The sequence below is a fragment of the Camelina sativa genome, chromosome 17 (genome assembly GCF_030686135.1).
Source record: "Camelina sativa cultivar CO46 ecotype springtype chromosome 17, ASM3068613v1".
Lineage (NCBI taxonomy): Eukaryota > Viridiplantae > Streptophyta > Magnoliopsida > Brassicales > Brassicaceae > Camelina > Camelina sativa.
In genome coordinates this window covers 19,351,769-19,376,967 of record NC_141896.1, presented here as the reverse complement: position 1 = coordinate 19,376,967, position 25,199 = coordinate 19,351,769, and the positions used below count along the sequence as shown (strand labels likewise).

Sequence of the window (25,199 nt, the reverse complement as noted above, 5' to 3'; positions counted from 1 at the left end):
AGAGATGAACACCGGAAACCATCATACGGCGGAAGTTTATTTTCGCAATCCTAGAAGAACTTCACTAATCCCTAATAAGAATGATCTGTAGTTAATTCAGTAATATCATGAAATGGAAGCCATCACAATTATTTGTCAAGTAACCCTATTAAATTATATCTAGATGTGAACTTATTCCACTAGTATATACTAGAAAATTAACATTACCTTGTTCCTATATATTTTTTACCACTATCTTATTATATAAAGCTTGATGTCAAAATTACTAATTAACAAGATTTTAACACGTGTCAATTATATCATTCAGATGTTGACACATATCAATTCTAAATTTTTTTTTTTTTATAAAATAAAAATGTAAAAATTCAAAACCTACCATAAAAGAAAAGATCATTATAAGGAAATTATATATATATATATATCAAAAAATCAAAATTGTAATATTGTTTACTTATTTTAATTTTAAGTTGCTAATTTAACAAGAAAAATGATTACTTTTATATAAAATAAAAAATATGATTGTGAAAATTATACAACTAACTACTGTTTCTAGAAAAATGTAAATACTTACCTCTACATAAAGAAAGAGATTGTTGAAGTAAAAGATTTAAAATAAAAATATATTTTTTCATATTTATTTCACCAATCAAATAATTTATTTAAAACGACTGCTATTGTAACATATAAGATAGGAGTATGTAAGATTAACGTATGCGTTTTTGTAACTATAAAAATGTTAAAGTAAACAAACATATAATAGGTTATTTAATATGTTCATAAAGACAATTTGTTGGTTGTAGTAAATAATAATGAGTTTATTTTAACAATAAAATATATTTGTGTGTATAAATACACTTCAATTTGTAAATGGATATACATTAGTGTATTATAGCAAAAAAAATAATTATTTTCTATAACTAAAAGTTTATATCTTTACTTTTATACATTGTTTTTACTTACGAAAAGAATTAAACAAATATATATTCTTTGTTAAATTTAATATAATTTTAATAAATTTGAACTCATCTACAACTATTTTCTTAACTAAAAGTGTATCTGTTTACTTTTTTTTTTCATGCAAACAATAAATTAAAAGAAAATTCCATTGTTGGTTGCCCAATCCGGAGGGAAGAGGTTTACAAAAGAAACTTCAGAAATAAGAGAACGCGAAGCACGGACAAGACAATTCACGCATGCGGGATCCAAGAGATGAAGAATATTTGGAAGGACTCCAGCGAGTTGAACTCATCGAGCACGTTGGAGAAGGACGGCCAATCTTTAGAGGACTGAATCATAGTGAGTAACTCAGCACAATCAGTCTCGAAATGTTGACAAGCGATCCCTACAGCACTTATCCGCTCCATAGCCCAGTACAACGCTTCTAACTCCGAATGCAGGGGGAGGAGCTCCGTCTTAGAGACTTGGCCTCAACAACAAGGTTCGCTCTTCACCAATGCAACACCACCAGTCCAATCTTGAATGCAAATTGGTTGCATTCCAAGAACCATCAATCTGACAACGAAGTGAAGAAATCTGGACATCCGAAGATAGAGATGGAGCTGACATGACCGCCATAAAAGAGAGCGCCTCTTCCCAGGCTAACTTATCGCTCCAGAAAACAAAATCCAAATTCGAGTACACTGACTCATGTGGAAAACCCTCTGACAAGACAGGAGTCGGAAATAAATCCCAAACTTTACAAGAGCGAGGGCATTCAAAGAAAACATGATTAATAGTCTCAACCACAAACTCACACCTTTTACACCAAATATCACATTGAACACTTTGGTGTATCTATTGACTTTTATAAATAGTTTTTACTTATTAAAAATATTCATTTTTAATTTTTTGTTAAATTTAGTTTTATTTTAAAAATTCTATATCCGCACATCGGGCGGGTTCTAATCTAGTATACTATATACAATCCCTGACCCTTTTTTCTTTAAAATGTTGTTTTAATCAAAATTATTAAACTTAATTATAGATTGATCCAGGTGTGTGATTCTATAGGGTTATATTAATACTTATCTCTAGGATGTGTCAGTTTTTAAAAAAATTCCAACACAACTAAGTTTTATAAAAATATATCTAATAGTTTGTTTTAAATAAATTTTTTTCTTGTCAGAAGGAAATATATAAAATATGTTTAGTTAGAATAATAATATATTCAGTTTTGTACTCTGTTCTCAAATTCTGCCAGAAATCAATCTTTACTCATCTACTTGTATATTATTGATCGGCTAACACATGAACCAAACAAAATGACAGATCAAAAAGGTTATGAAGCATAGTTGACATGATAATTTTTTTTCCTGGAGTTTAAACTGTGAGAGGTACCTGAAATTTCAATTTTTTTTTTTTTGTCTTGATTAAACATATTCACTGGAAGAATGTTCATATTGACATTACACAAAACTTAGATAAAATATCTCCTGTTCCTTGAAAACAACATGTTCACTTCTTCCCGGGCGTTTGTGTTGTGTATGAACCTAAACATGTTCAATTCAACATGCAAAGTTGTAAGCTTGTGATGTCGAATTAAATTACAAACTAATAACGAACTTAAAACACCATATGGTCTCTTGAAGTGTAAGACTAAATAAGAGAAGACATGTACCTACTAGGCTACTACCTTGCGTGAAAAGAATAAGGGAGCTGGATCGTCTCCTCAAAATTCCACGACTCATGGCTGAACGCCTGAACGAATTTGGATTTATGAGAGACCAAAACATCAAGGAGTAGTTTGTCCCCTTTGCGGTTAGGAGTGTTAGAAGTGGCGGTTTAAAAAATATTTGTCACTTGGTAGTGAGTACGTAAACTGACCAATTCCATGGCGGGTGTTAAAGTTTCCACATAAGTTTGATGGTGGAACCATTGGCTTTGCAATGTGTTATTATATGGCTTGAAATTGTAATTTTGTACGTCAACTTTGTCTAGTTGGCAATATGTAATTTGTTACATTAATGTGTTATTATAAGTTATAACTTGAAATGATACAGTATATGCAAAAATGCTAAAGATAACAATTGGAGCGGTGCTAAGTTGATTAACCATGTCTCTCCCTTCTTCTATTGAAATTAAGAGTCAGATTTAAAATGGTTGGGATCATTTTCTCAAGCAGGGGAATGACCCCTGAAGTCAGCATCAACTCTTTATTCCTGCAGTTCAATGAAACAAACAAAACAGAGGAAACTGTGAGAAGGTTAACACAGGTAGCCCCTACAGTGACATTGCTTAGGACTTTGATTGGTAACAAAGAAAAAGAAAAAAAAGAGGATGAGCTATCTTAACCTGTTATTGTTGACTGCTAAGTTAAAAAGAGCCATAGCTCTCTGGTTTCTTGTGCGGCTGCATTGTTTTCATGAACAGCTGATCCTAGAAACCGCAAAAAACGCTTCGACGAACCCATTCCTTCATCATTCTTTTTTAACTTCCTTTGGCACGCAACATACGGTTTGGCAAATAAAAAGCGAGTAGTCTACAATCGAAAAATTACTCGAGCAATATAGCAGCAGCACATGACGATAAAATCCAAGAAAGTCGAATACATGAGCAAGAACCAGAAAAATAAACTGGCGTCCCATAAAAATAAATTACAAATGGTTTCCATATTGGTAGGTTACAACTTACAAAGGAAATGAAGAAAAGAGTTAATTAATTTGATCAAAAAGAGAATAAACTTTCAAAATAATAAACAGAATATCCGAAGATGGTAGGCTTGAAAACTAAATCGTAGGATTTGGTATGGAGATCAACTAGCACAGCTGGTTCCAAGTAGTGACGACCATGAACCAGTAACTTATTCTTCTCAAGAATTGCTACAGGGTAAGTCGGGAGAAAAGGTTTGCTGAAACAAGGAGTAACTTCGGTGAGATCAATGGAACACATGTTCTTCCATGTCCCTGAAGAAGAAGAGAAGGACCATATCTTTTGGGTATGCTCTGTTTTCTCGGAAATGCACAAGCGGTTATCTAGGATGCACAAGACGACGCTGAGGGGTTCAGGTAGGCAATAGTCTAAGGGAGGTTCAGAATCAGATATGACTTTGAAAGTTTCAGTGTGAAGATCGAAAGACAATACTTTGGGAGGAAAACAGTCGGTGATCCAATAAAGTGAGCCATCTAAATACACTGGCATCAGTTCAGGGAGAATCAGATAAGGAAAAGAAGGGGCAAGGTATCTCCAAGAGTTGGTGCTAAAATCGAATACTTCACAAGTGGTAACGCTGCCGTCTTTGTCTAGGCCGAAGTCAGATGAATTATATAACCAAACTGCCTTGTAAGTGCCCCTGATAATGTCTTTACCAAACCCAAGCTTACAAGGCGGGGAGTAAGATAATTCTCTTTTATTAACAATCTTGTCGACGATGAGCTGTTCGACGCAGGAGAAAGGAATAGTCCGATGCCATTGAGTGGCGGGATTCACCACGACACTGGGTTCGAAGTCACAATGGATGCAGAGCAGACCGTCACAAGAACCAAGGCAAATCTTGAGGTGGGAAAAAGGGAGGGAGTGTTGGCATAAGCTTGAAGATAGCTTGAACAATAAGCTATACCAAGAGACATTAGGAAAAATGTTATATTTAGGAGTTATCTAAATATGTAAGATTTCCTTTTGAGATTAGGAAACTCTTCTCTATATAAGAAGATGCTAAGTTGTGGCATAACTTATGAGTTTTTAGAGAGAGAGAATTAAAGGTTTAGAACTACGTGTTTGGCTTGATCCCTTCTAAAGGGTACGTAGGCAATCTTCTTTAGAAGGTGCAGCCATTCAATAGGGAGACCTTACGGAGTATGGAAGAAGAAGATCCCAAGACAATGTCAGGGTCATCAGCACCATAAACAATTTGAGTTGGATCACAAGGATCATTTAAGGACACGAAAAGGACATCAGGGCCTCGTGACAGCCTACGACGAACGAACTGTCTTTCCTTGAAACATTGGGAACGGACTGTCATTCTCCACTCCTTGGACACTAACCTGAATCTCATCAGAGATTTCACCGGAAGTCTCTCCAGTATGAGCTCTACAACATCGTGTGGAAGCCATTCCACACTAGTAGTAGGGGTAGGGCGACGATGCCTTTTCAATACCATCCTCGAGCCATGTCTTTGTCTTCTTTTCAACATTGTGAGTCTCGTCCTCTGTCTCTAATTGATTAAGAGATATAAGATCCTGAGGCTCAGTTGAGCATCCACGAATCGAGCTAGGCATTAAAAAATAATGGAAAACTTCCATAAAAAGGAAAGTAAATAATAAAATTAAGATCATGTGCATCGGTGATGATTTGGGCCGTCCCCCGTTTTTTTTGGATTTAAAATAAATTAAAAAAAAGCCCAAATTTGAAGAACCGTATTTTCATTCGGGACGTTTTTTGGTCGTCCACTTCGACGCGTGTTACGTTCTCATTGGATGTTCTATTTTTTCTAGGATTAGAACAAAAATTTGTCGAGACTTTGGTTGTATCGTTTCTCTTCTATCTCTCTCCCCGACGATCCGGTGCGATCTTCTCTCTCCCCGATGATCCGGTCCGATCTTCTCTCCCGGCAACGAAATCTCGTAGCTGATCTTCTCTCCCGGAGTTCTCGACCAGCTTATCCTCTCTCCCGAACCCCATCCGATATTCTCTCCCGGAGATCTCGAGGAATTCCCGATTTCAAGCCGACGATTTCATCAAACCATTGCCGATTTCAAGCCGACGAGTTCATCAAACCATTGCCGCTTTCAAGGCGAAACCACGGCGGTTCAATCGTGGTAAATAAGGTTTGTCAACAACCTCCAATTTTCTGATTTCGTTGATTATCAAAACTATGTTCTATTGTAAATATGGTCTTTGTCGATAGGTTCTTTGGTCTCCGTGTATAGGTTGTTGTTTGTAATGTTTGTATATGGTCTCTTTGGTCTCCGTCTATTGGTTGTTGACAAACTTGTTTGGTCTATTTGATTGAGATGAATCAATACTTGATTGAAAGAGGAGACCAAATATGGTGAAATATGATTGAAATAGGTTGTTGAAATATGGTGAATCATTACTTGTTTGGTCTCTTTGATTGAAATACTTGTTTGGTCTCTTTGATTGAGGTTGTTTGGTCTCGTTTTTGGGTTAGTTGAAATACTTGTTTGGATGAGCAGACTGTCTCAGTACTTTTTTTACTTGAATTGAAATATTTGTTTGGTCTCCGTGATCTTTTTAATCGAGTTTGTGGATGAGCACACTGTCTAAGTACAGTGTCTCGTTTTTATACTTGTTTGGTCTCGTTTGAAATACTTGTAAGTCAGTACACTATCTCGTTTTTATACTTGTTTGGTCTTGTTTTGAAATACTTGTAACTCAGCACACTGTCTCGTTTTTATACTTGTTTGGTCTCCGTGAACTGGTTTTTCAAAATAATGATTGTACATGGTCTCTATGTTACGGTTGTTTGGTCTGTGAATCATAGTTGGCGTCTGTTAAGGTTTGAGCAGAAATTTCTCAGCCTTAACACTATTAACACGCCCCCATCTCAGCCTGCAACAAAGAGGAAACCAGCCACTGAAGGTTCACAATCATCAAGCTGCAATGTCGAGGACTATGAGAGAAGACCAGAAGGGATTAAGGCTGCGAAGGCAAAGAGGAACAATCCATCGGCGTCTAACGTGAAGACTCTTGCTGAGTATAAGAGCATGTGGGATGTCAAGAAAGAGGAATTGGCTGAAAATGAGAAACTACAAAAGCTGGCCATCCTAGACACTCTCTTAGCCAAAAAGGAACCTTTGAATGCGAGTGAAGAAGTTATCATGAACAAGATAGTGTCCCAATATTTCTGATCATTAACTATGTGTTTGTTGTTTGTTTTCAAGCTTAATTTCTATGCATTGTTTTCCTATTAACTATGTTGTTTGTTGTTCTTTTGATTTGTATTTCATGTTCTAGTAACTCGGCTTTTGTATCCCATGTTTTAAACCAAATCAATATTAGTCTTTCAATGTTCTAGTAATTCGCTTAATCAGTCTCTTTATTTCTTTTTACATTTGTGAAGTCAATTAGTCTTATCTGATTCTTTTTGTTTATGTTCAGGTTTCTCTTCAAATGGGCCAAGACTATAGCTATTCGCAGCTTGATTCATCCGATCTGGCTAGAAGGGACTCAAAGGACACTGCAGAGAGAGAAATAGAAGCTTTGATTGTTATGGATGAAGCAGAGTCGAGGCAATACCCACCACAATATGATTGTCGAAGATGAACGACATACATACAGTTACCAAAACATTGTTTCTGAATTTCAACACGGAGAACATGTGGATCAAACATATACCGTTGGTGCCGTCGGTGTGGGTTCAAATATCAGCAGTACGATTACTCGTCAAACAAGACTTCGGGATAAACAAGCTCATGACCAACTAAAACATGATTTGATTGAGCATATTTGGACTAGCTTTGGACATCTTCCGGATAATGAAAATTGATTTTAAAATTTTTATGAATTAAATAAAATGTTTGTTTTTGTTTTGATGTTTTTATGTTTTATGATTTCAGTTATTAATTTCTTAATTGTATGTTTTTGTTTTTTTAACTTTAAATAATTAATCTTTAAACTTTCAAAATATTATTATTTTTATTCGGGGGACCAATTACAAATAGACACCAATGCTCATACTAAAAATAAGAAACTTTCTAAATATTATTATTAAATGTGAAGGACAAAAAAAGTCCCAACCGATGTGCTTGCTCTAAGATTAGGTAGAAAATGTCCTAAAAATATTATTATTTCTTTTGTTTTCAATTTCCTTCGACGGTGATAAATTTATGAAAAATCCACGTCAGACTTTTGAGATCCTTATAAAATCAATGATAATAAATTCATATTTCTAAAGACAGAAATACACAACTCTGAAACTGAACATGAAAAGAAATGAGCGTTGAACCTTTGCTAAATATAATTCTCCATTCTACAAACGGAGCTGAATCTTGAGAACTAGAAGAACGAAGTTTGTTGAGCATCAGGGTAAAAAGACAAAACAAAAATATGATCAGTATGTGAAAATCCCGGGATTTTAACAAATTCTTGATTCTTTTGAATAACTAATGGAGAAAAATCTGTTGGTTAATCAATAAGAGTATACCAAAATGATCTCTTAATTTTTGTCTATTGAACTTTCGAGTGGACACAGCTAGAAGAGGAAAGCTACTTCTTTAGGCTTTCAAATTTCTCACTAGTCTCTCAGCAAAATTTACCCTTTTATACTGACTATATAATAAACAATCAGAACCCAAAGAAGCCAAGCTCGCTGGCTTTTTCCTTCTCAAAGGTTTCAAAATACTGATATATGATTGTCACCGCCAGCAAGATTCCAGTCCCTGACCCAATCGCTCCCATAAAATCAGCCAAAACAGTGAGCGCACCGATGCATACTCCTCCAAATGCAGCTGCTGTTGGGATGTACCGGTTCAGCTCCTTCTGCAAGTTAGACTCTCTGTGTCCCGGCATCACCATTTGTTGTTCCTAATCATTTTTTTTTTAGAATTTCAAACATGTGAGCTTCAATGTCTGAATGTTTTAATTACTTTAGCAATGGACAACGGTTTCGGGATTACCTTGAGCTGCTTAGCTACATCTCTAGCGGAAGATCCGGAGACTTCAATCCATGTCTTTGAGAATAAGGCACAAGCAGTGAGCATGAAGACGATATAGAACAGAGCATGGAACGGATGAGCAGCCATCTCGGCAAAACTGTTACAGTGGAAAACAAATATTCAGAGAAGTGGAAATCAAGTATTCATTATATTGATGGGGACGGACACACTACTTATCAGTTACCTTGCTGGAGCTGTGATCAAGTATGCAAGACCACTAACTGGAATAGATTGTCCACTGTACTCTGATTCTTTCCACTGTCCCAATAGGTTTACAAAGAAATTTCCACTGAACTTCCTGTAGAGAAGCTGTCGACATGGAGATGCAAATTGTCAAATTCAAGTTCCCAGCTTAATGAGGAAAGGAAAGACAAATACACAAGTACCTGAGAGATGAAGTAGAGGTTTGAGACAAGAGCAGATTGGAGAATGATTGGCATGTTAGAGGTGTAGAACAGCTTGATCGGGTAAGAACCCTGTTGGCCACGAGCACTCTTTGACCTCACAGGTAACACAACACGGAATCCTTGGAAGTAGATAACAATCAGGAAGATCAAGACTGTTGCAAGCAAGTTGGTAACATTCGGAAGGTTTTGCCGGTAAAAAGCTTGTCTGAGCGCAGCAACCTTATTGGACTTAGTTATCAGCATGTGAAACAACGCGATCACAGCGCCTTCAAACTCAGCTCCACGACCAGTGTTGATTGTTGTGGGGCTAAATGCTTTCCATATAATGCTTTCACTGTTATCACCACAATATCAACTCATTAAACTATCTTGCCTTAAAAAGACGAAAACTTTAAAGTGAAGATGAGCTTTATATAAACATACCAGATATTGGTTGCAATGAAAAGGGAGATCCCGGAACCAAGACCATATCCCTTCTGAAGAAGCTCGTCAAGACAGATAACGATAATTCCGGCAAAGAAAAGCTGGAGGATGATCAAAATAGCATTTCCGACACCAAGCTGACCAACAGGACCATACATACCAGAAAGAACATAAGCAACAGCTTCACCAATAGCAATCAGAATCCCAAGAAGCTTCTGAGCACCATTCCTACAAAAACACACAACTTAGACACAACTCATTCAAGAAAATTACCCCAAAGAGGAAACAAAGACTTACAAGAGAGCACGATCCTCACGGACATTGTTGTCAACCTCGATAATCTTAGACCCAGCTAAGAGCTGCATCACAAGTCCAGATGTGACAATAGGAGTAATACCAAGCTCCATGACGGTTCCACGGTTGGAAGCAAGAATGACACGCATCCAATAGAAAGGATCAGCACCGGTGGTAGAGTGAATACCATAGAGAGGAAGCTGACTGCAGACAAGGAAGATGAAGAGAGAGATGACTGTGTAGATCACTTTCTCTCTGAATGGTATCTTCCTGTCAGCACTCTGCACCTCTGGTAGAAATGCCAAAAATGGCCTCACCAAATGCAATACTCTAAATCCTCCTCCCATTTGGTCAAAAAGTTATGTATATGTTTCTGCAAAATTGAGAAATTAATTCTTTAACAAAATGTGAGATATGTTCAATGTTCATTCATGCAACATCGCATCATGTATAATCAAATTTCACATCATCATCAACAACAACAACAACACTAGCTACTTGTATTCATGTTAATTTAACATTCAAAACCCAGATCTACCACGAAATCACGGATCCGGATTGCGAGATTTGTAAACGAAGGAATCACAGATCTAATAGAAAACGAAATGGATTCGAAATCAAAACTGGGATAAAGAGGAGAATTGTGTAAGAAGCTTTTACCTCTCTGCGAAGAAGAAACGGATTCAAGTTTCGTTTTTGGGTTGTTCGCTCGCTCTTCAGCTGACGTTGGAGCTTTTTGTAAACAAGTTACACAAAACTATACATGTCATCGATCCAATAAGAATGACACACGTGGCATGTACGTTCATTTCTGATTTTAAGTGATGACAACATTACTTAAAAATTATTATAAGCAGATTGACTAAAGAGAGTTTTATTAGTTTAATGAATCTGCTTAAAATTGCTCCAACACTTGTTTTTTTTTATAAAAAAAAAAAATGATTATTAATTTAGAGTAAACAAATTTGTATTTTATCCCAATAATGTAGTATTTTATATTGTAATTTTAATTTTACTAATTTTATGTTAAAACTTGTAAAATATGTTCAACCAACATACTTAAGCTCTTCTACCATACGTGACTCAAAAAAATGATCAACATTTTATCACATAATTTTTGTAAGTTTTTTCTTTGTTATTTTTATTTTACAATATAGCGTTTAGTACTACATAAAATGTTTGTTTTGTACGAAAAAAACTAAAACAATATGCCAAACTATACCATTTGGGGTTTAGTGTGAACCAATTGGTGGAAATGAATGGTCACTTTCTCTTCATCGAATCCAAACTACTTACTACAGTTAGTTACCATGAGAAACTCGTGTTGCTAATTTTGATTATTTTGGCCAGTAGCCTTTGTTTGTTACATTTGCTTATTCTACAACACAATGAACCTTTTTTTCTTTATAAATATGTCAAAGGAAAGACGTATATAATAACTAGATATAGCAAAAACAGAAGTTTCAATCTCTTTTAGGGCATCCTTAATGGGAGAACTTTTTTTTGTGTTCTTAGATTAAATTTATAGTGAAAATAATCTAAGATCAGTTGTTAAGATCATAGATAAAAAAAATGAGGGAACTAATTTTGGTGTTCTTAGAATAAAAATATAGAGAAAATAATGTAATTTTGGTGTTTTTATTGTACATTTAAACACACAAGGTTATCGAATAACTCAAACATTGCTAAATAACTAATCTCCAAGAACAAAGACTGGTGAACGAGGCTCAAGAGACATGGCCTTTGCTACCGTTAGTACTATTTCATTGGCTATATGTGTAAGAGGAGCCTCAAGCAGATGAACTGAAACCTTCTCATGTCCAATTTTGGGCCTGACTTCGATTCCTGCCAAGACAAAACATCATATAGATTTCAGTACAACAACACAGTTACATGTTCTTCTTTGATGATCGAATACAATTAGCAACACAGCAACACGTTTACTTGTCTTATGCTTGTGCAGTCATTATTAGATATCCCGTTTTTGAGAAGGGGATCAGATACATCAGAAGCAGGTGAACGCGAACTGGAAGTACTAACATCAGCAACATTTTCAGCATTGCTCTTCTACTTTAACCGCTGAACCACCACCCTCACTACCTCTAGAATGATTCCCTTTCCTGCTATACACTTTCAAGCTCCTCCCACTCTCTTCTTCTTCTACTACTACTTCCTTACCACTACTCCTACCGCTAAAAAGACCTCTAGACTTAAACGGTTTTAAACTCCTCTTCTTCCTAATCCTCCACGAACCACTCATTAAAATAGATTCCTCGATACTAATGTTATCAAACTCCATTATTATCTGCATCCCATAAATCCCAAAAATAAAATTGAAACATCAAAACAAAAACAAAAAAACACAAGACGATTCTGAATTTGATCGATCATAATCACACAATTAAACAATCGATTAGAGTCTCCAAAAAAACTCAGATACGAATTAAGAAACGAACATTGTTAATTCAAACCAATCCGATTCAAATTCAGATCCAACAACAATAATTAAGTCCAGAATTCGAATTCGTAAGAGGATCGAAGCTAAATTTTACCTTGGAGAAAAAAAAGAACAAAGCTCGAAGAACTCAGCAACGACCTGCGAGAGCGAATCTAAGTTGGGGTTGTTGATGAATTTCTTGGCCGCGAACACCATAATCGGCGAAGCAGAGACACTTTTGGCCGGAAGAGGAAGAGGAAGAGAAATGAAAAATTTTCTCAGTTGCAAAAAAAAACTCAACCATTCACTGCCACGTAATCATAGAACATTGCTAAAATCTGTTCTAATTCAAGAATAAAAAAATCTGATCTAAGCACACTATTCATTTTTTTATTAATATGTTGGGCTTAGAACACATGGTGTGTTATGCCATTAAGGATGGCCTTATAGTTCAATATTTTTACAATGCGAGACATAAAACTCAAACATATTTGCTGCAGCTAACTCAGCCAAGACTATTAAAAGGGACAAACTGATTCAGCCCACTCTTTGTCTCACTAAAAAAGTTAAGGCCCAACACTTCTTTTCGATTCTGTATATATATCTTCTTATCTATCTGGAAGGGAATAGTAAAAAAGAACACTTTAAATCCGCAGGTGACTTTGAAAAAGAGAGTTAACAATGATAAGGTCTTCTTCGAAGCGCAACCTTAAACTTTTCTTGTAATGGGCATTATTGTGATCACACACAACACTTCCATTTTTATTATACTTAAAAGAAAGATATCATGATTGATTTAGATTACTTGTCTTCACGAGTTTTAAACAATTTTGGACCCACCCACTATATATTGATCGATCTATGGCTAGCTAAAAACTACTAATACTATATCTAAAGCAGCGTACGGTACGCTGCGTACCTATGCTTTAAACTTTAGTTTTTAGATGAAAAAAAATAAAAGTGTTTATAAGTATAGCTATGCAATTTCAAACTATTAGGGTCATAAAACCTTCGATTGCGGTGCTAGCTAGTGCTTTATCTGAATTTGTGAGTCGTCGGAATCGAATCCAATCCACCAGTTTGTCTCCAAAAAAACTATACGTTTCAATCATCCTATTTTGTCAAGCGACATCGATTGTTTCTTAAAGCTCAAGATGTACTAATTATCATACAGTATGGTAAGTAATCATCACACACACACACACACACACATACACATGTATATATCTATATCAGTAAAATACTCAACAATAATTGTGGGGTAAAGTAAAAGTAAAATAGCCACATTGAAACTTTGAAATCTGATTACGACAATGGGTCACCTTACATATTACAAACAAACTAAGAGCATATTTATTGGTGGGTTGTTAGAAGGGGAATTCTTAAATTTTTTATGAATTAATTGTGTACTGTTTGGAATATAAGAACTCATGATCTCTTAGATAAATTTTTCTCTTTTATTGGTAGGTTCTTATTTTAGGTCTCTTATTTTTGAAAATATTATTTTTTTAAATTTAAAAATTTTAAATAGAATAGAAGTGGTATAAATGTGTAAACATTTAAGATTTTATAAAATTAGAAAATATTCCATTTTTATTTATTTTCAAACATACAAAACATAATAAAAACATTAATACATATTACAACAGAAGTGCAATTTATAAATGGAGAGATTAATGATTAATTTTAATACTAATTAGCTCCAAATTTTGCCTAAATATTCTCAACCAAATCATCTTGCAAGTGTTTAATTTGTTTTAGATAGTGGCAAAATCAAAAATATTTGGATCTTGTTTTGGTAAATAAATAGCAAACACAAGAATTTGATTTGCAAGTGTTTAATTTGTATGTATGTTACATTGCAGCCTTTTTAATAGCAAATTTAATAGCAAACACTAGAATTTGAGGTAATCGTCATCATCAAATCTCCCTCTATTACTAACTTACTCTTTTGCAACAACAACACCAATCTATCCTTTCTCAAGCAAATCATAGAAGGCTCTTGTTTTCCTCTGCTCGTTCCAGTGATGCATTTTCCATAGCCCACCAGCCGCAAGCCATAGTGCGAGACCGATTACTAACTCCTTCACAACACTTGGACCTTTCAAAGTTGCATGTGCGATCTTGTGCCCAGCCATCTCTTTACTCACTCTACTCTGCTCACTAAACCAATCAATTCTTCGGATATACACACATAATAATAGTTCTTCAAATCAAAAAAACAGAGACACATATATGAGCAGCTTAAGTATCAAACCAAACCCAAAATGCAATTCTGATTTCATGACACCATAAAACATATAAAATACATCCTATCTCCAACACATATATCAACCAATTTATAGCTCAATCCTTCATGCTAATACAATACAATATATACCTTGGGAAATGCCACGCTTAGCCTCCCAAAATGCATGACATATGTGTCATGTGAGTTTATCAAACAAAAAGGACACAGTATTCCCTGCCAAGCAGACTAAGGCTTTGTAAGTATGTGAATGATCTCACAAGAGGTCTCAATCAAATGCAGTTCATAAAAAGAATCAGAAGATAACATTAAATACTGAAAGCTTTGAAAAACAAATAAGTTCCTGAACCAGATCACATCAGCATCCTGGAGACCAAAAAGGGAAGACAATGAATCAATCAATATACGAACCAATAAGTTCTGGCTTTCAGTTACCAAGAGTGTAAGAAATATACCGTGAAAACAAAGTTGTAACCTTGTTCAAGTACAATCCGAAGGAAAATGATTCTTCTCCACATCACTTTCAAATAAGGAGTCATGAAATAAGCGTCGCCACCAGAGAAATGAACACCTTTTGTTTCAAGTCTGAAACAATGCTTATGCATTGCAACGCGAGTACTCTTTAGCATCCAGAGAAATTATCACCATCGTTAGTTGCAGCTCTACACAGCACATCAAAAGCTTTCTTGTTCCTTTACCAATTCTAAAACTCTCAAAGAGGACATCCATTACAGATCCCAGAGCTGCCTAAGCTTCATTCAAAGTTGTCAAAATCAATGTACCATCTTTAGTTGCAGCTCTACGCATCACATCTTCTAGCTTAGGTTCCTCAGTTTCCTCCTAACTAATTAAACCATGAATCAGAATGCTTAACACAATAACGTCAAGAAGAACCGTGAGATCCAGAAATCAAACTCAAATGCGACTACTAGCACCATAAACAAGAACACGGTTTCAGAATGTGGAGCTATTCCCAAGCACGAACCACACAAAGGACACGATTCCATAATCCTTTTACGGAATCTTCGTCAAATTGATTCCAATTTCATCGACAAATCAAATCAAATCCCTAAATCTAACACCAAATTATATCACTTACCGGAGACAAGGAAGAATCATTGAATCCAAACCCTTCCTCTGATTACAGACCATGATTCCAAACCCTTCATTCTGATTCCAAATTCTTTTCTGGTTTGGGGAATTCAATCGTAAGAGAAAGAGAAAGAGAGAGAGAGAGAGGAAAAATAATAAAATCGATGTTAAACAAATTTTTTTTTTTCGTTTTGTATTATTCAGTTTGTCCAACAGAAAGACGACACGTAGCGTCTCTTAACCCACGATCCAGTATACTATATAAGGGGAGATCTTACATTTTTTGTTTTGATTTATTTTTTTTCAACAAAACACTAAGGATTCCTCTATGAACCCTGCGATAAACTTGCTCTAAGACAGTAAGTAAGACCTTCTTTAGAAACATGTGTATAATAAATGAAGAGTTATATCATTTGTTTTTTTAGACCTTCTACTTGTATTTATATGACTTTGTTTCTCTATAGAAATAACATCATTTGGAGCATACAAGTGAATCAAAATAAGTAAAACACACAAAGAAAAAGGAGTATGAATGATGGAAAAAAAAAAAAAAATGGAGTATGAATGAATACACCCATGAGAAGCAAATTAGGGAAGGTACATCAATTTATAGCTAGGGAGAGGGTAGAAAAAGATAACTAAATGAAGCTGATTTAAGTAGATAGATATGAGCTATATCCCATTAGTTGAGGATCGGAGCAATCCAGACTTGCTATGAATCGTTTAATGGATTTGTCGGATCAAAATGGCCGATGGTTTAAAAGTCACTTGATACAGTTTTGAGTATCTTTCTTTATCCACAACAACTCATAAACCGTCATAAGTTGGAGAATCTCATTATCAATGTCGCTAAAGATATTGAGTTTAGGTAAGCGGAAAAAGGAAGACCTTACCCAATTGATAATGTCTTGAGAATGACGACTATATCATATAACCACTACTAGTTTTTAACTTATTGTTTGAACTTTATTAGTAGCATTTTACATCTATAAACCCTTCAGCATTGAAAAAACCAATTCTCTAGTATCATTCTTCCTCTTTTTTATCCAACCAAAAATAAATAAATGATAAGAATGTAAAGAGTATGTTCACTCACTTCAAAAAAAGGTACCTTATCTTTGAAATATACTACATTTTTTTTTTTTTTATCTATAAGAAACATATATAGAACAAAAAAGAAAAGAAAATGATCACATATATAGAAAAAGAAAAAGTAAAAAAAATCAAGACATAATTACGTATAAGTGCTTATAATTAACCCTAGTAGTAATCTCCGACAAAACTATACCCGACCATAATTTTTTAAAAATCCTTATGAAAGAAGCTTACTCACACACTGTTTACACATGAATGTTATTCAATTAAGCTCTTACTATTCAACCACATATCTTAAAATTAATACAAAACATACTAATTTTATAATATACACAAAAGAAAGAAAAGAAAAATAAAGGGAAAAATATATACGATCATCCTTCTCTTTTTTCTTCTATCATCTTTCCCACGCTTTCACGCTTTGCCTCTATTTTTTTATTTATATATTTCTTCTCTTTTTTGAAATAATTCGTTTTTCTTCTTTTTTGCTGTCAGAAGCAAAAAAAAAAAAAAAAGCTGAATCTCTCTGTTTATTTTTTGTTGTTGGTGGTTCCTCTCTCACAACAATTTCAATGGAGACATTGAAGAAGAATCCATCAGTGAGAAGAAAAAACAAGTTAGCGAGAACATTCCAGAAGGTATGCAACCTCAGAACAACCTCGACGAAGGTCTCCTCCACCAACAACGGAATCGGAATCTGTATGTTGAAGAAATCACATAATCCTAACTTCAACGTCGACGAAGACGACGACGACGGAGGAGACTCTGTTTTCGATTTAAAAAGCACCACTTCGAGCAGCACCAGAAGCGGAGAGCTCAAAATCCGAGAGCGTCGTCGAGCTGTGTTCGAAGCCGTCGTCGCTAAGATCTTCGCCAGCACGACTACGATCAAAGCCGCTTACGCCGAGCTTCAGATGGCGCAGCGTCCGTACGACAACGACGCTATACAAGCGGCGGATACCGCGGTGGTCGAGGAGCTGAGAGCTTTGTCGGAGCTTAAACGGAGTTTTCTAAGGAAGGAGCTGAACCTGTCTCCGCAAGTCGCGATTATGTTGGCTGAGATCCAGGAGCAGCAGAGCTTGATGAGGACTTACGAAATCACGATTAAGAAACTCGAGTTCGAAGCTACGGAGAAGCAATTGAAGATCGATGAGTTGAAGACGAGTCTCGAAGAGAGCTCCGCGGTTAACAAATCGTTGGAGAAGAAACTCACGACGAGCGGATCGGTTTCGATCTCTGTGTTTGATAGTATTCGAATTTCGAATCCGAGTTTGAGTCAGTTCGTTCAGGTTTTAGGTTTTACTTTGAGATCCGTTAGAAGCTTCGTGAAATTGATTGTGAAGGAGATGGAATCAGCGAGCTGGGATCTCGACGCAGCCGCTTCCGCCGCCGTTTCGATTCACGTTAAAAACGCTTCGACCGTTTTCGCCAGGCCGAGTCACCGTTGTTTCGCGTTTGAATCGTTCGTCTGTGGGAAAATGCTGGAAGGTTTCGAATCTCCTCCTAATGATGATAATTTCGAATTCGAAAACTTGAGATCCGTTGACCCGGTTCGGTACTTGACCCGGAACCCTGGTTCGTCTTTTGCGAAGTTCGTGGTTCACAAGTACTTGAGCGTGGTACACGCGAAGATGGAGTGTTCCTTCTTCGGGACCTTGAACCAGAGGAAGCTGGTTAACTCGGGCGGGTTTCCGGATTCGGGTTTCTTCGCGACGTTTTGTGAGATGGCTAGACGGATCTGGCTTCTACACTGCGTGGCGTTTTCTATAAGCGAAAACGTCACGGTGTTTCAGCTCAAAAGAGGTTGTAGGTTCTCTCAAGTGTATATGGAGAGTGTGAAATCAGGAGACGAGTCACAATTCTCCGGTGATAATTCGGATATCCGGGTCGGGTTCACGGTTGTTCCCGGGTTTAAAATAGGCGAGAACGTTATACAAAGCCAGGTTTACTTGTCACCGGGTAACGGTTATCCTCCGCCTTCTTCATGAACCATACAAGCGGTGGTGGTGGTTGTGACTTGTGATACGCGCCGGGGGGAAGAAAAAGAGGGGTGGCGCGTGAAAAGGAGATGTGGTGGGGGCATGAGTCCTTGGGGGCAGCAAGACTGGCAAGTGGGACATGTTTTAGAGAATGTGATGGAGACAGAAAAATTGGCGCGAGGGACATAAATCATCATTGATGAAATAGTTTAGTAAAACAAAATGATATTTTTTTTTTAAAAAAAATGTTTAAAGTTTTAGATTATAAAATACATCTAAAGTAGAAATGGCATGGAAGAAAAAATAATATTCTGTGTTTTTTTTTTCTTTTTCTTTTTAACGTACAAGTTATTTTGTTTGTTATATAGTATAAACCTGATATAGTCTTTTTTTGGAGTTGGTCGGAACATGCTTGTAAATATTTTATAATCAATCTAAAAAAGCTAGAGATATTTTAAAGCTATCTTATAATTATGACAAAGGTTTATGAAGATAGTGGAGTGACTTGAAAAATAAGATCAGAATCGGTTTATGAAGTCAAACATTTGGGCTGGTTTTATTGACTTGGTTAAGATCAGTTTTAGGCTTTTAGCTAATATGAGTTTGTTAATCGAATGTGAGTTGAAAGGTATTATGGTATGCGTGAGAGATTAATGGTTTGAATAGTGACAGCGGTTAAAGCAGAGAAATTCGCCAGTAGATTAAACCGCCTTTTTATTTATGATTCATTAAATACAGTATGCAGTGTTGCGGTCCAAAGATATTAGAAAGAAAACCAATGCTGACTAACTGTGAACTATTTTTGTGTATAAATAGAGTTGGTCCGCAGCGGTCTATTGTCCGTCTTATTTTTAGGGCGTATTAAACCGCAGACGGATTTGTCCGCCCTTACTGTTGTCACTATTCATATCCTAAGAAAAAAGAAAAACGTGTATATAATGAATGGAGAGGATCAGAGGAGAGAGTGAAAAAATACGATTTGGTTTTTTGGGTAAGAAGAAGAGAGTGAGACAGATGTGTGTGACGTAAATAAGACAATCAATCTAGTAGTGAAAGAGATAGAGAGACACACCAATGAGAGGTTTCCACTATACGGCCGATTTTTTTCTGAAATCTACTTGTTAGGCAAACTATTCAATGCCGTTTGTATATTATTAATTCCTTATACTTTAAAGCTAGTAGATGTGTTGTGTGGGTTGGTCTGGCATAAATTATTAAGTAGTGCTAAAGAAAAATAAATGAAAAAGAGACAATCAATATTTTAGATATCAAGATTTTTTTCATTCAATGCATATTTTCAAATCAATTACTATTTGTAGACTTAATTAGTTGGCAATTTGATCCAAGGAAAATGACTGTATTTGAAGTTTCTAACAATCTGTTTTTGTGTATGGACGTTTGGTGGTTGTCATTCATCGTTTTGACGAAGAAGAAGTGTCACAAATTTGTGGAGACAAATATTGAGACATAAAGTATATAGAAATATCATCAAAAGTTGACCATATGAAATCAAAAGAGCTTGGGTTCAAAAAACATTTCAAAAACTTGTGCCCTTTGAAAATTTTAGATATTTATAAGGACTGACTGAATCACGAATTTGTTGGACTTAAAATATGAATCGAGCCTGCTATTAACATTGAACGATTTGGTTATACAAGAACATAAAGATAGAAGTAAGACTAAAATATTACCTCGTGTATAATTGACAATTGTTGTATAAAATCATTCATACGAAGATTGATAGATCAATATATCCATTTACTACCATATTAGTATATAGTTGTAGATGAAACTCAGAATTATAAATTTCAGTTTTTATATTATTTAGATAGCGTTTATTTATAAATAAATAAATAAAACACTTCTCTCTGAGAGCGACGAAGCAGACGATTTTCTGAAAACATCGTTTCAATAATTTTCTCTTGGCCGGCGTCGGCCATACTTTCGTTTTCTTTTTGTTTGCAATTTCTCTTCTCCACATTAAATTTTATTCAGATTCAGAGTTCTTCTTAGAAATTTTCTACACTCCAAATTCATGAAGAGGCTCTTGAAATTGACGAAGCAGAGAGATGGGTTTCACCGAAAATTCAATCCATGGTGCCCGCCTCATATCTATTATTCTAGTTTAATATTGAATCATTCCACCCACAACCATATAAATTTGGTTTCGACTTCAGAGAGTCATGTTGCAAAGCCACTCCCTGAAACCTTGAAGATGGACTCGTCGATGGTATTGTAACCGCAAAAAAACACTCAGGCTTGGTAGTTTTGCTATTCTCTCTTCCATAGTTATGTGATTATGTTGTCGCTTCGTAGCCATTTATCTCTCTTGTAGAGCCTTTTTCCGGTGTACACAGTTGTGTTATTGCCGGCGTTTTGTCTCCGATTGCGTCTCATCTTCTTCTTTCTGTAACCAATCATTGATCATTGGCTCAAGAATGAAGCGGCGTGTTTGGCAGTTGTCATTCCCCTCCATCAAATGGTATGGAGATGTAATTTGGATTTTTGATCCTGGCATCATTGGGGATTGGATTGACGATGCAGGCGAATTTAAGAGATGTTTATTGCAGACATCAGTTCATAGGACCGTTTTGAGACAGTGGCTAAGGATATGGTGGAAAGAGATCATGTTGATTTTGATTTTACTAATAGTCCTCGGCAATTTCAATGCGTGTCTTTGGAGATGTCTACATGGAACAAGATTCAGAAGATGGTACTCATCATTCAAGCAAGCATGGGCATTAGTTATAACCAAGAAAGATGTCATCTCCTATACCTGGAGATGTTTTGTTGGGATGCGATATAACGGATGGATCTCAACCATTGATCGTTTCAAAGTGTATTGGAGTTTTGTCAAAAGAACGATAGCCAAACAAGATTATCATGTTGGATTAAGGAAGAAGGTGAATAAGGAAGATAATAGATTATCAAATCTATTAGCGTGTAAGGCTTATGAAAGAAAGCGGCGTTTAATTCACTTGTTCGATTGTGTTTTCTTCTTCTTAAACTATAATCAATTTTTGGTTCTATGTGTATGTTTTGAAGATAACTATGTATCTCTGTTCCAATTTTAATAAAATAAAGTAAGATATTAAAAAAAAAAAAAAAAAAAAACAGCTGCAACCAATGCATATGATTTTAAACGTTTTATATCAAATCAAATTCTAAAGCGTTTAAACCCACATGGTTAACATAGTTGAACCAAAGAAGTAGAAAGGCCCATTAGGATATAGCCCACTGATACACCAAGTTCAATAGACTAAAAAAACCTAAATAGATATTTGGATCATAGTATACATATTTGATGAGCTTGTCTTAGCTTACTCTATTTCTCGTTTTTCTTTTTTTTTGTTTGGTGTGCAACACATTAGTCCTCCAAATTTCGATAAATAGTAAATAGTAAACAACATTACCAATTTACCATGCACTTGTAGTTAGCTTAATAAGATTTTAAAACTCGAGATATCATCAGTTAGCTTCTCCAGAACATGGGATCGCATGATGACTTACCTCCATTTGTTACTTCATCGATGATGGATGGTACATCTTGCCCAAACTTACATCCACAGATTTTGGCTAGATAAAAAGATTAACTTTCTTCGAACTGTTAGTGACTTAATTTTAGTTCATAACGTGCTAGATAGCTAAATCATATATACTTGTCTTTCACCAATCATACTCTGTTTATTAGGTTTGTATACTTGTGAAAGAACAGTAGTACACTAAATTTTCCATATTTCTACAGTCAAAATATCTATGATGACATATCTAATTGTATTGAGATATTGAATAAATCCTCAATGAAACTCTATGAATCTCCAATCAATATGAGCGGTGGCCTAGTGGCAACCAATTCAACGCTATACACCTCTACAAGTAACTAACACCTTTTCCCTATTGAGTATTATTATTATTGAAATCTCATATAGATTTACACCTATAGTATACGTGTTAAGATATGCATTTGAACGTTTTTATTCAAATCTCATATAGTAGATACTATTAGATACGAACCTTATATTAAAAGGATGTTTAGATATGTGTTTCAAAGTTTGACGAAAAGAAATGTTTGAATTTTTCCATGTAGTTTTCAACTTTTCACTATAGATTCACTACCCAATAAAATTTTCAATTCGAATCTTCAACATCGACTTTAATCAATATATTAAACGCAAAAATCGTTTCCAACATTTTCTATATAGTGTTAAATATGAGCTAGGAACTATAACAAAAGATATTGTATGATTATTTCTTAATACTATATCTTTTGTTACCGAATCCTCTGAACCCATTAATTTCGTCTGAACAAGAATATACAACTTGTTATAAAACGAAGTACGATTAATTAATTACAAGATGAGATATTCAACAATAAACTTTTGAATAATTTACATAACTAAAATTATAGTAACCTGGAAAAATGTATGTTGTTTCTATATTTCTTTCAAAGAAAAAAAAAAACATTTTTAAAATCCTAAAACAAAAGTCTCTACCTCGTAGGAAATTTCGTATTATATAGTTAAGAATAAAGAATGTACTAAGTTGAAAAAAAAAAAAAAAAAAAAAAGAAAGAAACCAAAAATGAAATATGTGTCTAGCAGCCGGGAGACTATCAATGGCCAACGCCGGGGCTAGGAACGGATTGGAGAAACCGATCAACGGTGGAGAGATGTCGAGATCGGAGTTTTCCGGAGTAGACTTCGGCGTGACCCCTTTTGCTCGGCGTCGAGGAGTTTGGGATTTTGCCCTTTGGCAGGGCAGTTAAGGTACTAGTCTTGGTTACGTGAGGCACGTGACTCTTATCTTCCTCTCTCACCGTCAAGTTTTCTTGTTTCTTAATCTCCAACAGCTTTCTTGAAGAGACCGGCGAAGGCAAGGCTGAGACGATGACGGCGATGACTATGAAGAGCCAGATGGTCGGAATTAGACGAATGGCCATGACGAGCTTTGATCTTTGGGATGAAAAAATAAGCTTTTGGTTTGAGGAGAGAAAGAGAGATAGGGAGATAAAAGTTTCAATAAAATTCTGAAGACTCAAGGTTGCTTTGAAACAATGAAGTGTTGGTATTTGTATATATAGTCAATAGAGAGAGAGAGAAAGAGAGAGTTCCTATTTTAGAATGTTGATAAAAAGTGACTAATTAATAAATTGGTGAAATCACTATTTGTCTTTTGGGTTTTTTTTTATTCTTTAACATAGAAGTCTAATGTGACACTCTAACACATGCATGCATAGCAAATTAGTATAACCTGGCTATAATTTTCAAACTATTGCCTTCTCTGAAATTTCATGTATAAAAATGAATTGAGAAAGAAAATTCAAAGTTCAAAAAGTCATGTAGCACAAACTTATGAAAGAAGATTCGTGGCAGTTTCAGTTGTACAAAGAAAAATATGAATATTAAAAGTACTCAAAAGTCAAATAGAAAATTTTAGACAGCAGCCTGAAGTGGAAAAGGTGAAATTAAATTTCACATAAAGATTCCTAAATTTTACTACCAAACAATTTGTTATTCCACAATGTGAAATGTATTTAGTTTACAAGGAGGCCAAAGTCAAAGATATCAAATAATTAAAAACTAAAAGAAAAGAAGAGAATATATATAGACTTGAAAAGAAAGGGATTAGTCATTGAGGAGAATGTAGAGATTGGTTTATGATATTTGGTGAATCAAGTTGAGTCTTATGTACGTAGTGAATCACAATTAATAATTGTTTTTAATACAATCAGACTAATATAATTAGTAAATGATTTGATGTTCTGTAGACTAATTAAATCTCTTGGGATATGGTATTAGATATCATACGATGTAACACGTGGGCAAGAGTTTGGTAAGTGATGAAATTGATGTTTTTCAAAGTATCAGAAGCCGCCGGCCACCATTTTCAACGGCGGTCGTCACGCCACCGTCAAAATGTTAGGTTCCCAAGTTTCACACTTTCCGGTTCATGTTGTTTTCCCAACTTTTTTGGAGTTTGTTTCAATTATTTTGTCTGTGGTATATTTAAGATACTTATAACTTTATTTATTCTTTTTACTAATTAATCTTAAAAAAAAAGAAGTAACCAATACTTGGATGGCTAAGGAGTTGTTAAAGAATTTGTTAACCATGCAACCTGAAACATATTATAATCATTGAATTCATACTTAATTAGTTGGAGACCATACTACTAGTCAACATAGTCGGAGACTCGGAGTAGTACTTAATCACTTAATAATCATGTGAAATAAAAGATTAATCATGAATTTTGACCGTTTAACCGAAACCGATGCTTGAAAATAAGAATTGATTAAGAATTAAGATAGTGTACAGTGCTTGGAGGCTTGGTTAGAGTTGAACTTTTTAATCAATTTTTAAAATGGGGGATTTGGATAAATGGCTTCTGGCCATAATATAGAAACTTTTCAGAAATTTCATTTCTTTTTCGAAAAACTCATCATTTTCCGGAGTTTTTCAAGTGACAAATGTTTGTGGAATTTGTTAACAAATAGTAGTATAGTATCTAAACCATATATAAAGATTAAATTAGTTCTTCAATCTATCTGTAGAAAGAAACTATGCAAAGCGTGTTCACCACATTAAATGAGATTAACATAAAACTCGTGGAGGC

General features: G+C 35.2%; 5 protein-coding genes, 1 long non-coding RNA gene and 2 pseudogenes across 7 annotated transcripts; 3 read left to right on the top strand and 5 right to left on the bottom strand.

Annotated features, from left to right (window-relative positions):
• Window positions 1–3,663: 3,663 nt before the first annotated feature.
• Window positions 3,664–5,128, bottom strand: LOC147924019 (F-box protein At1g11270 pseudogene; annotated as a pseudogene).
• A 324-nt stretch (window positions 5,129–5,452) lies between these two features.
• On the top strand, window positions 5,453–6,806 carry LOC147924018 (uncharacterized). The gene is made up of 2 exons (XM_087496592.1): window positions 5,453–5,762; window positions 6,507–6,806. The coding sequence occupies exons 1-2, from the start codon at window positions 5,520–5,522 to the stop codon at window positions 6,804–6,806; spliced, it is 543 nt and encodes a 180-aa protein (XP_087352718.1). The 5' UTR covers window positions 5,453–5,519.
• Window positions 6,807–8,030: 1,224 nt separating this feature from the next.
• Window positions 8,031–11,140, bottom strand: LOC104757261 (uncharacterized). The gene is made up of 7 exons (XM_010479990.2): window positions 10,397–11,140; window positions 9,740–10,109; window positions 9,443–9,670; window positions 8,999–9,353; window positions 8,797–8,921; window positions 8,574–8,709; window positions 8,031–8,481 (listed from the first exon to the last, which is right to left on the bottom strand). Exons 2-7 carry the CDS (start codon window positions 10,081–10,083, stop codon window positions 8,242–8,244), a joined length of 1,428 nt encoding a protein of 475 aa, XP_010478292.1. The 5' UTR covers window positions 10,084–10,109; window positions 10,397–11,140; the 3' UTR covers window positions 8,031–8,241.
• A 172-nt stretch (window positions 11,141–11,312) lies between these two features.
• LOC104757260 (uncharacterized) lies at window positions 11,313–12,644 on the bottom strand. The gene is made up of 2 exons (XR_762396.3): window positions 12,289–12,644; window positions 11,313–11,581 (listed from the first exon to the last, which is right to left on the bottom strand). It is a non-coding gene; the product is annotated as an uncharacterized LOC104757260 (long non-coding RNA).
• A 1,322-nt stretch (window positions 12,645–13,966) lies between these two features.
• LOC104757259 (putative cytochrome c oxidase subunit 5C-3) lies at window positions 13,967–15,682 on the bottom strand (annotated as a pseudogene). The gene is made up of 4 exons (XR_015585871.1): window positions 15,521–15,682; window positions 14,877–15,265; window positions 14,554–14,787; window positions 13,967–14,329 (listed from the first exon to the last, which is right to left on the bottom strand). The product of XR_015585871.1 is annotated as a putative cytochrome c oxidase subunit 5C-3 (transcript).
• A 1,174-nt stretch (window positions 15,683–16,856) lies between these two features.
• LOC104757258 (protein GRAVITROPIC IN THE LIGHT 1-like) lies at window positions 16,857–19,050 on the top strand. Its single transcript, XM_010479989.3, has one exon. The coding sequence runs from the start codon at window positions 17,181–17,183 to the stop codon at window positions 18,594–18,596; it is 1,416 nt and encodes a 471-aa protein (XP_010478291.1). The 5' UTR covers window positions 16,857–17,180; the 3' UTR covers window positions 18,597–19,050.
• Window positions 19,051–21,010: 1,960 nt separating this feature from the next.
• On the top strand, window positions 21,011–21,661 carry LOC104759494 (uncharacterized). The gene has a single exon (XM_087496591.1). It carries the CDS (start codon window positions 21,026–21,028, stop codon window positions 21,659–21,661), a length of 636 nt encoding a protein of 211 aa, XP_087352717.1. The 5' UTR covers window positions 21,011–21,025.
• Window positions 21,662–22,882: 1,221 nt separating this feature from the next.
• On the bottom strand, window positions 22,883–23,649 carry LOC147924017 (precursor of CEP14). The gene has a single exon (XM_087497058.1). The coding sequence runs from the start codon at window positions 23,524–23,526 to the stop codon at window positions 23,200–23,202; it is 327 nt and encodes a 108-aa protein (XP_087353184.1). The 5' UTR covers window positions 23,527–23,649; the 3' UTR covers window positions 22,883–23,199.
• Window positions 23,650–25,199: the final 1,550 nt, after the last annotated feature.